An 11,395-nucleotide genomic window follows, 5' to 3' on the forward strand; every position below is an offset into this window, starting at 1 on the left:
TCAACACATCTTCTAGTACTAGACTGTATATGGCACTATGTACAAAGGAATCCTTTGTAAAGCAAAAGAACTTTTCTCCGCTATGGTCACTGTACAAGTTACGTGGCGTTACAAGTTATTACTTCTGTGGATGTGATGGAGACCAGAATACCTATAGTGGACCAAACAGGCGATGCAGATCTGGAAAATATATATATTTATATATATTAAAATAACATCAAATCATTAGGCACTGTACATATATATTTTATACTGGTTATTTTTTTTGTTTCTCATAAAGGCGCACTGAATATATACACGGCATTTATGTACATTATGAAAATGCAAAATATGTTAATTTTTTAAGAGCAGTCAGTGTTCCACGTTAGCGAGATTGAACGCGCTGGATAAGTAATATGGCAAACGGGTTACGTTGAATTGATTAGGACGACCCCTGGGGTACGGTATTCATGCGTTGCTATCTGTACAGTAAGTTCTTACATGTTTAACAGTAGTACGGTAAGTTAGGGAGCTGGCATTGGCATATCATTCGAACAGCATTAATACGAACCCTCGCGTTACCCAAGCCTACGTTACACGGCGGTATTTATCCGAACCCTTGCTGGATTAATAATTCTTATAGGCTTGTAGGTCTGGGCAGAGGGGGTAATAGGGCCAACCATAGGGGGAGAGACCCTAAGGGTCAGACGATCTCAGACACGGCCCTAAAGCTTTTTCATTCATACACAAAAAAAAAAAAAAAAATTACTAAATGGCTACTGACCCTTAAGGGGAGAGAAGAAGCCCAAATCTCATTAATATTTGGAAAAGTATTTCAAGTCATGGGGGGGGATGCTGGGTGGGTTATGACGGGTACTTGGAAGGGACAGACTTGTACGGCTGCCATTCACACACCGCAAATAAGAAATGTGAATTAAAAACGGGAAGTAAAGCTTTTTTTTTTTCTAGGTAGTAACCTACGCAAACACCCATCATAGAGAGGGAGACATGTAGGTTACCAGAGGGGGAAAAAAAAGCATTATACAGTCACTATTAGCAATACTCGTCATTCCTCACTGCGCACAGAAAAAATAGAAATGAAAAGTAAACGGATATATTTGATATATGGATCAGATCATTATGGCACTAAAAAAAAATTTTTTTGGCTTAACATGAAGCGTAAGGATAAAAAAAAAAAAAAATGTATAAACATACACCATTCAAAGGTTTGGGGTCACTGAGCCGTTTTTATGGAAAACAAGGAAATTTCTGGCTGTAACATAATTGCAAAAGGGTTTTCCAACGGTCCTTTAAACTTAAACTTCACTTTTAAATTTAACCTTTTAAACAAACTTGGATCATTGGAACACAGGAGTGATGGGAGTGATGGGAGTGATAACGGGCCATTGGAACACAGGAGTGATGGGAGTGATAAAGGGCCATTGGAAGTGATTCCATTAAAAATGCCGTTTCTAGCTACAATAGTCAGTTACATTAACCCCGTCTGCGCTGGAGTTCCGATCCATTTCCCGTTAATAGATTTTCTTAAACATATAAAAATTCTAAGTGACCCCAAACTTTTGACCAATGGTGCATAGAATGTATATTTATTAAATTAGAAAGTAGATAATTGGTGGGACAATATGACTCCAGGAAACATGGAGGAAACAAGAAACCTTGGCGTTGGTTAAATTGGGATTTTACAGCTGCGGGGATTAATGCTGGTAAATCTCATCCTAAAACACTTTAACCCCGGAAACCTCCGACGTGCATGGTGCTAACGAGCGGGAAAACGCAAGACAACGCCACCTGACCTTAAGAATTTTTCTTTTCTAATTTAAAACCAAAAAACGTTAAACAGTTTTGCGCGGGGAGAGTAAAGATTAAATTTCTACCATGACTGGCGCACGTTGCCATGAGAGGACCACGCAACGCAAGGGGCAACCGGTGGTCCCCAACGAGGGGTAGAGGAGGAATAGACAAATGCGAGAGATTGGCGCTTCAGGATAGATTACCGCTGGTGTCCAAGAGTTTAATACGTCATTTTACCCTTCAGCTCCCAAAAAGGACAATACTGAGAAGAAGTGGATCAATTATGTCCACGCCACAAGAGGCACACATCTCCAGTTTGGAGCCCCTCGCACAACCTCGCAGCAGAAGCCAAGAGGAAGGGATAGGGGGGAAAGCTGAGTTTTGTGCTGGATAAAGTAGAATTCCACCCCAACCTACAGAAGAGCCTACCTCGGCTACAAACATGGGGGGGGGGGTAATTATGCTATACAGGGAACATTCAGAAGGTACTGGCATTCTGGTACTGAACACGGCAATGCCTAAAATATATATATTTTTTTTTAATGTGCCCTAAAATTAAGAGAATTTTTACCCTCGGATGTTCTCTGTCTTAATTAGGTTCACCTTATATGTGGAAAATACGGTGTTTTTTCCCCATAAAGCATCTTTTTGAACTGGGGAGGAGGCTCGGGCGCCATCATAAATCCTAGAAATGATACTTTGACTTTGAAACACACATCCTAGATTATAATGCTGGGATCTGGGATCATGTGGACAACCAGCTGCAGGTCCACCGTTTTTGGGTTTCAAAAAAACCCACATTCTTTGAGGTGTTTATTAAAAACACATCAGGCATGGCGGGTAGGATTATCAAAGCTCTCGTAAGAGCTAAGAAATGGACTTCTTAATTAAAAGCCAAGTGTAGACGTGTTGGCATCCCAGGTACTTACCCACATTACTAAATATATCACCAAACATAAAAACTAAAGGGCCACAGCCTCCAGATACACTTTATCCACCCAAACACTGCATGCAGACCACACATCAAATACCAAAAACCACCTCAATTTATTCCATCTATAGACGTTTACAATAGGAATGGCTTTAGTGAGGACCTCCGGCTGCGCAGCTAACTCCCCCCCCCCGACGCTCCGTCGGAAGGAGGAAAAACCATGCGTCGCCCGTCATAGTGCAGCCGTACGGGATTGAGTGTTCACTTTTCTACTCTATCCTTAAGTGCTCACTTGCTATATAAATTAACAATCGTCGAGAGGGGAAAATATAAAATAAACTTTGCGTTTGCGTGACTTTTCGCCCAACCTTCCAGACGCCGGGAGAGCGAGAGAAAGAAGGAGAAAAGCCGTCTGAGTTGGGGCGTATTAAACGGAGTATAAGCAAAGCCAATAAACGTTTTCTTTTTAATCATACCAGAACATTACTCGATTTCTATCTCATATTTTTTTTCTATTTGATATTTTGAAATATATGTGTAAAGAAAATATGCGCGATCTTGGCTCCCCAGAAGTGCGTTTCGATTTAAATAGCAAGCCCATAAGGATTATTGCACTGTAGTAGCAGCGAGGACTAGAAGGATCTATAGTGTTTCTGAAATCACAAAAACACAGATTTTGATTTTCTTAAGATGACCCATCCCCCCCCCAACCCCCCACCCCCCGAACAGCTCAATGCGTACTTGTTCTAGAGGTCAGTAAAATATTTCCGCCGCAGTCCAGAAGGTTCTGTTCGCTAGCCCTTTTATCGATGAGATGTTGCGAGTCTATCTATACACAAGGTGAGACATCGGGGTCGATTTATAGTTTAACTGATTGTTAGGTGCAAACTTATGGTAATCGCTTTTTCGGCAACAATGTTCACGACAGTAAGAGACGACACAGGCGTCGCACGAGACTTTGGAACAGATTGTGCAAGTATTCGATGCCCCTAATCGGTTACAGAAGCCACATCGCAAGGTGCTGGAAGGCTTGGTTTTTGGAATTTGCAGAGCAGCCCTGTCCTGCGAAGACGACGACGGCGACGTCCCGTAACAGGCCTTCTCTCGTAACGCAGAGCCGGAGGAGTAAGAGTCGTTTTGAACAGCAGTTTTGATGGACAAGCTGCTTTGCTTCAGCGCAGGACCGTCTGGCCTGAAGATAAGCATGCCGTCACATTTTTGGCACAAAGGGCCGCCACAGGATACACCACAGCTTTGGCACTTCACGTAACCCGTCTCTTTGGCTAGATGCGAACGCCGGTGACAAGACGGAGTCATCTCGTTTTTGTAGAGCCACACGTCAGGCTTGTCCTGCCTTTTGATATTTACCATTCTGGACTCCTGCTCCGTGTATAAGTCTACGTCGTCTTCAGGGGAGTAATAACCGTACGTCGGGTTCGCCCGCAGCACTCCGTTTGGATTGGAGGAAACGTTTAAAAATTCATCCGAGCAGCCGTGTAGAGAGGGGGACATAGTCAACAAGGAGGGAGACGGACGTATTATTTCGTCTTTGATGTCGTCTTCTGCGTCGACCAGAATCGGCTCTTTCCGTAGACTCAGCGTGGCCATCAGAGGAGGTTTGTTTTTGCTATCCCAATAACTGTCATACGTGTCGACGGACTTGGACGGTTTGGTTACCTTTTGTTTGAAGTAATCTTTTGAGGGCGCCCTCTCGCTGGCCGACTTCTGAAGGACCATCCTAGCCATGGATATGTTTAAGGTTTCCTTACACTCCACGCGCCGCTTCATTTCATCGGTGCACCCTCGGACATCTTCGTTGCTGTTTTTCCGCTCGTTCACGACATCGATCTCCAGGTACCCTTTGTCCTTCACTTGCAAGTAGATCTCAAGCAGCAGCTCGCACTCCACGCGTGCTAAGAAAAGCTCAAACGAAACCCTCTTGACTTGAGTGGGGTCCACGTGATCTTTCAATCGGTAAACGGTCCCAAGTTCTTGAATGTAACCCATATGGTTCAGTACATGCCTGATGTCATCATCAATGAGAGCAGCACGGACATAATAAACAAACGGCCCAGTGTAAGTCTGGTAAGAAAAGAGATAAAAAAAAAAAAAAATAAAAAGGTAAATTTTTTATACGTGATTGCAAAAACATCTAAACAAAGACAAAACTCACACCCTGCTGAGCTTAAATATTGGAACCGTTCTGATAAACGGCAGCTCGTTCTGTGCCAGCGCCGGCAAATTCTAGGGAAAGAGTCAAGTTCACACAAGCAAACTAAAGCGTGAATAGGCCAGCGCTGACGCAATGGACTATTACACAATAAGCCTGACAACAGTATGGATAATTAAAGGTGCTGCTCCACCACTTAACACTTTTGTAACTAAACGCAGCATTAGACCCCTCCTTTCATAGTACGGCTGCATGCCCACATCCTAGAAATACGTCTTTAATCATGTAGAACGTTACCCCCCCCATTTTTTTTTAGCAACAGTAAGTGAATAAGCCCCTCTTTTCTTAAGTGAGAATTGTGTTTCAGCGACATATTAAGAAGGTCCGACTCCCTTCTTCCCCTGGACATGGTGGCTCAGAGAGAAAAGGGTTAAAACACGGTACAACATCCACTGCCCTAGATTTGGGCGACGTCCTAACCTTGATAGTTTTGTATTCCTTTTTCCACGGATAAAGAAACAGATTAATTCCCACCGTCTCCAGCATGGCGGCCGCATTGTGAAGGGAGCGCAGGTTGGACGTCCGCAAAGATTTGAGAGAATTCTCGCAGACGTCGTAGAACCTGATCAGCCGGAATCGATAAAGGGGGTCGATTTTCGGCAAGCTGAGGAGGGCCGAGGCCGCCGTGCGGAGGTATTCGTCGTTGATGGCGCGCTGCTTGCTGTCGGGAGCTTCCAGTTTGGATTCGTGATATTGTACATATTTTCTGAAGAGATCTTCCTTGTACTTTGTATCCATTGAAAGGCAGTTCATTTGACGGCAGAGAAGTCACCTCATTTCATCCATGGCTTTTCGAGCATGTGTGGGTTCAGCTTAGTGCCATAGCCGACAATCTAAAAACAGGAAAAAAAACAAAAACCCAGATTCAGTACATTTGGGGTCCGTTATTAACAGAATATTTGTACAGTCTTGTTTATGAATGAATTGTGAAGGGTGAGCAAGACGTCGCATTAGAAACTCTCCAGCGGAGCAATTAAGAATTGGTCTTTTCGGTGCATGGATCAAAATACCGTCCCATAAACAAGTATTTATCCATAAAAGTGCAATCTAAGCCTGGTTTCTGATGCCCCTAAGCTCTGAGAATCGGGAGTATACTGACCAACAACCCCGCGGCACAGAAGGGTTAAAGTACAATTACTCAAAGAAGAAAAACCTAGAATTCCCAAATTGTCTCCTTCAGCATAAAACCCGGTGCTGTACACAGCAATACCCCCCCAGCACTGTACACAGCAATAATACCACCCATGCCCCCCCCCAGCACTGTACACAGCAATAATACCCCCCCCCCCTGTAATGTCAGTCTGTATTGACAAAAACCTGGTTTTATAATTTAAAATCCCTTTATTTGCAGATTTGGAGGCCGACATTATCAGTCATGTGATATTTCCCCACACCGAGCTGATGCTTTATGGCAATGCTAATGAAGTCCGTTCCTCCATCGACTTATTACTTCCCGCGGGCGGTACGATAAGGAGCGGGGTGTTTGTCTAAGTAGGTTCGGCTAAAGATAATAGAACGAGAAATCACACAAAACTGATATGCAGCTGCCTACAAACATTCTGCAAAAACTAGAACCATTGGGGGAAAAAAAACAGTGCGACCGTTCTGGAACTATTGTTTTTTAGGGGGGGGGGACACTAAACCGGTAGTAGTTGCAGTTTCAGCAGCGTTGTCTGAAAGCAGATTCTGCAGCCAATCCCCTCGATCTAATATCAATACACCGATCTGGAAAGAGACCACCGGAGAGAGCTGCAGACATCTGTTCATAAACCGTACCGGGGGGCTCACTATTTATTCTTCTCCGTGTAAAACCCGCCCGCTGCCAGAACACAGCCCAGAAGGATTTCATGTTTTAATATACAGAGCAATCCGCAAACAGTTTTTTACAATTATTATTATTTTGTTGCTCTGTATATTAAAGCCAGAAATATCTCTGTATAAACGAGCTGCGCTACTCAGACACCGCCAGGCGCCCGCCGCGGGAGGAAGCATCAGCTACGTCTGGTCGCTGCTAGACGGGATAACGTGCCGGCCGGCGCTCGGCAGGAGTAACGCCGAAAACCTTCTGCTTGGCTCAGGACGACCGGAGGGACGTCGATGTTAAAGGGAGAGAGGGGGCCACGTTAAAGACCACGTTAATAATTAAGCGGTCGGGTCCCATTTGGGAAAACCATCTTCCGAGCCGATCTATGGAAAGGCACCGATACAACGTAACAAAATCCACTGCGACATCTCTCACTATATTAAAAAAAAGATTGTTACCCAAACGGGACACAGAATACAATATACACGCACACACATTCTACCATACAAGAGAATACAATCAGATACCAGCTATGCCCCGTTCTGTCTGTTTTACATAGACCCCACACAGGAGTGATGGGAGTGATAAAGAACCATTGGAACCCAGGAGTGATGGGAGTGATAAAGGGCCATTGGAACACAGGAGCGATGGGAGTGATAAAGGGCCATTGGAACACAGGAGTGATGGGAGTGATAAAGGGCCGTTGGAACACAGGAGCGATGGGAGTGATAAAGATCCATTGGAACCCAGGAGTGATGGGAGTGATAAAGGGCCATTGGAACAGAGGAGTGATGGGAGTGATAAAGAGCCATTGGAACACAGGAGTGATGGGAGTGATAAAGAGCCATTGGAACCCAGGAGTGATGGGAGTGATAAAGGGCCATTGGAACACAGGAGTGATGGGAGTGATAAAGGGCCATTGGAACAGAGGAGTGATGGGAGTGATAAAGAGCCATTGGAACACAGGAGTGATGGGAGTGATAAAGAGCCATTGGAACCCAGGAGTGATGGGAGTGATAAAGGGCCATTGGAACACAGGAGTGATGGTAGTGATAAAGGGCCATTGGAACACAGGAGTGATGGGAGTGATAAAGGGCCATTGGAACACAGGAGTGATGGGAGTGATAAAGGGGCATTGGAACACAGGGGCGATGGGAGTGATAAAGGGCCATTGGAACACAGGAGTGATGGGAGTGATAAAGGGCCGTTGGAACACAGGAGTGATGGGAGTGATAAAAGACCTCTGTACTCCTAGAAGAGATTACATTAAAAATCCCATCCGCGCTGGATTTCTGATCCATTTCGTGTTATTATAATGCACAAAATTTGCTTTTCTTTCAAAAACAAGGAAACCTCTGAGTGACCCCATACTTTTGAACGCGTGGCCATGAAGGCGCTCACTTGTAGCGAGCGGTGTTCCGTTACCCTGCATGCGTTTTTCTTTTCACCGCGCCAGAGCAGTCCTAGAGTCTGTGGCCGTATCAGATTTCACAGAGCAAGCGCCTCATCGCACCTATCGGTAACCGCCCTTTTGCCGACAGCAGACCTTACAGGAAAGGTGCGCCGAGGGGGCTGGTGCGTGGCTCCAGCTGGGTGTGAAACTTGTTACTAAAAATGCTTCCATTGTGATTTCCTTCTATATCACGCCCTAAATCCCCATCTCCGTACGCCGGTATTTGGTGCATTTATCGCGTTGTACAGCGCTGGGGAATATGATGGCGATTTATACCGGAGTGTCGTGCCGTTACCCGCCGGGTACCTTCCAGGTGACAGAGAGACTACTACGCCGAACTGAATGGAACCCACAATCACCTGTAACTGCATTATAAACCACATGCGCAGCACGGCCTGCTGCACCTTATATACTATATACACTATTACATATACACTATTATATATATATATACCAGGCACAGAGCGCTCATTACACCATTATATATACGCGTAACCGCGCGTCACAATCTCCTGCAAGGTACAGTGTGCGATACATTCACGCACACTCACACACACACATACAGCGCACAATCACACACACACAGCGCACGCTCGTACACACACAGCTCATGCTCACACAGCGCACGCTCGCACACAGCGCACGCTCGCACACACAGCGCACGCTCACACAGCACACGCTCGCACACACACACAGCGCACGCTCGCACACACACACAGCGCACGCTCACACACACACACAGCACGCTCACACACACACACAGCACGCTCACACACACACACACAGCACGCTCACACACACAGCACGCTCACACACACAGCGCACGCTCACACACACACACAGCGCACGCTCACACACACACAGCGCACGCTCTCACACACACAGCCCACGCTCACACACACACGCAGCGCACGCTCACACACACACGCAGCGCACGCTCACACACACGCAGCGCACGCTCACACACACGCAGCGCACGCTCACACACACGCAGCGCACGCTCACACACACGCAGCGCACGCTCACACACACGCAGCGCACGCTCACACACACACACACACACACTCAAAGCGGGCGCACACATACATACATACATACATACATACATACCGCACATTAACATTATAAGGAAGGCAAGTTAACCCCATCGCTCCCAGGGTGGGGAAGCCACATGACTGCAGGATATCAGAGGTTTACCCCCCAGTGATGGTGTGGGGAAGCAAGGTAGGGGGAGATGAGGGGTCTGCCCCCTGCCCCGCTCCCTGTCAATCTACCTCAAGAAGGATGCGCTCTCCCAGCTCCAAGGCCTTAGAGGGAGGCAGTCTCCACCCCCGCATACCCCATTCATAACCCTTAAATCCCGCCCGGAGAAGCCTGAAACGCACCCTGACCCACTGTGACAGCGATCTCCTTCACATCCTCAATCGCAGGTTCGCTCTCACCGCCGCCATTATGAAATAACGCTTCACTTCCTTCTTCTAGCGACGTCACCGCGCAGCCGCAGTGAGAGGGATGGGGCGGGAACGCGCACGCAAGCGCGGTGTGTCCCACTGCGCGCACTCTTTCACCAAGGTAGTGCTGGTCTTATGTGCAGTTTATGATTATTATTAATATTAATAATACTTAATTTTATATTATTATTGTTATTATTAAAAATTGGTCTCACATAAGCAGAAATAAAATCTATGTAAAGAGTACATATATATATACACCCACCCACAAATACATACATACACACATACATACATACACATATACATACATACATACATACACACGTACACACACACATATATACACATACGCATACACACGCTGGATGCACTGGCATCTGAGTGCATCCTGGCAGGCCGGAGTCCTTCTTCACACCCACGTGGGCTCTGTGCGTTTCTAAAATGGGCAAGTTTGGGTCATTATGAGGGTGGAGTTCAATGTCATATGCCTACACCCCCCTGCAGAATTGCAGCGTGATGTCACCACTGCCGCGTGACATCACTGCCGCATTCTGCCTTTTTTTCTACAGGAAACAGACTATTGAAAATATGTTCCAAGAGTGGACGGATTATAGTATTTTAAGGGTGGGATTATAGTGGTTTAGGGGTGGGGTTATAGTAGCTCAGGGGTGGTATTACGGTAGCTCGGGGGTGGTATCATGGACAGGACAGAACCAATTCGGTTCTTGTGCAGTCCCGCATTCGCCAGTGTCCCGGTTACCGAGGTAGAGCTCGGCAGAGTAGAGTAGCTAAATGGGGACTGTCCCTCACAAAGCAGGACAGTTGGGAGCCATGCTGATGACCAACTCTGTCTTGCACATCATAGAGATGTATTTGAGCCCCCAAATTACGGTCCCTCTTCCAATATCGGACACATCTGTCCGGTAGATGACCCCGGCACACATGGCTTTTTTAAATTTTTTTGGCTGGCATCTACTTATTTTCGGTCCCGTTTTCACCTGCTTTGGCCGCCCTGGTGCCGGCGTGGATCTGTATCTACAGTCTGAAATTAGTAACTATTTCATGTGGCATGTAGATCACTTAAAAAAATCGCAGAATAGAAACAAAAGTCGAAATATTTTCAGTTGCCACGGAAACGGGAATGAGTTCCACCAAATGCTACGGATAGCTGCGCAGCTACACGGTGGTTATTCTACCTACTTCTCAAGATATTCGGTTTCCTATAATATATGAACATTTTTTAGATATATAACATATGGACATTATTTAGCTATATAATATATGGACATTATTTAGATATTTAATATATGGACATTATTGAGATATATAATATATGGACATTATTTAGATATATAACATATGGAAATTATTTAGATATATAATATATGGACATTATTTAGATATATAATATATGTACATTATTTAGATATATAATATATGGAAATTATTTAGATATAAAATATATGGACATTACTTAAAAAATAATATTTATATGCATTTTTTTACTACGCTCATATTCAAACGATACACTCGCTGGGTTAAATTTTTAAAATGTTGTCATTTGGTTATTTAAGATTTTTGCTGTCTTATGCATAGCTGCCATCTGTCCCAATTTATAAGGGACTGACCTTCCCAGAGACTGAGGGTGTGCATTGTGTCCCTGTGTGGCAGTAATAAAGTTATCTCTAAAAAAAAATAAAAATTCCACTATTCATTTAATAATAGTCTGTTT

General features: G+C 45.1%; 1 protein-coding gene across 1 annotated transcript; it reads right to left on the reverse strand.

Moving 5' to 3' along the window:
* Positions 1–3,198: 3,198 nt before the first annotated feature.
* On the reverse strand, positions 3,199–9,658 carry SPATA2 (spermatogenesis associated 2). The gene is made up of 3 exons (XM_053453490.1): positions 9,595–9,658; positions 5,373–5,785; positions 3,199–4,804 (listed from the first exon to the last, which is right to left on the reverse strand). The coding sequence occupies exons 2-3, from the start codon at positions 5,703–5,705 to the stop codon at positions 3,548–3,550; spliced, it is 1,590 nt and encodes a 529-aa protein (XP_053309465.1). The 5' UTR covers positions 5,706–5,785; positions 9,595–9,658; the 3' UTR covers positions 3,199–3,547.
* Positions 9,659–11,395: the final 1,737 nt, after the last annotated feature.

The sequence above is a fragment of the Spea bombifrons genome, chromosome 13 (assembly GCF_027358695.1).
Source record: "Spea bombifrons isolate aSpeBom1 chromosome 13, aSpeBom1.2.pri, whole genome shotgun sequence".
Lineage (NCBI taxonomy): Eukaryota > Metazoa > Chordata > Amphibia > Anura > Pelobatidae > Spea > Spea bombifrons.

Bases quoted from the DNA above. Each gene is read 5' to 3' on its own strand.
- SPATA2 (XM_053453490.1), bottom strand. From the start codon at position 5,705: ATGAACTGCCTTTCAATGGATACAAAGTACAAGGAAGATCTCTTCAGA. The intron at 4,805-5,372 runs GTTAGGACGTCG...TTTTCTTACCAG, and splicing joins AGGAATACAAAACTATCAAG to ACTTACACTGGGCCGTTTGT.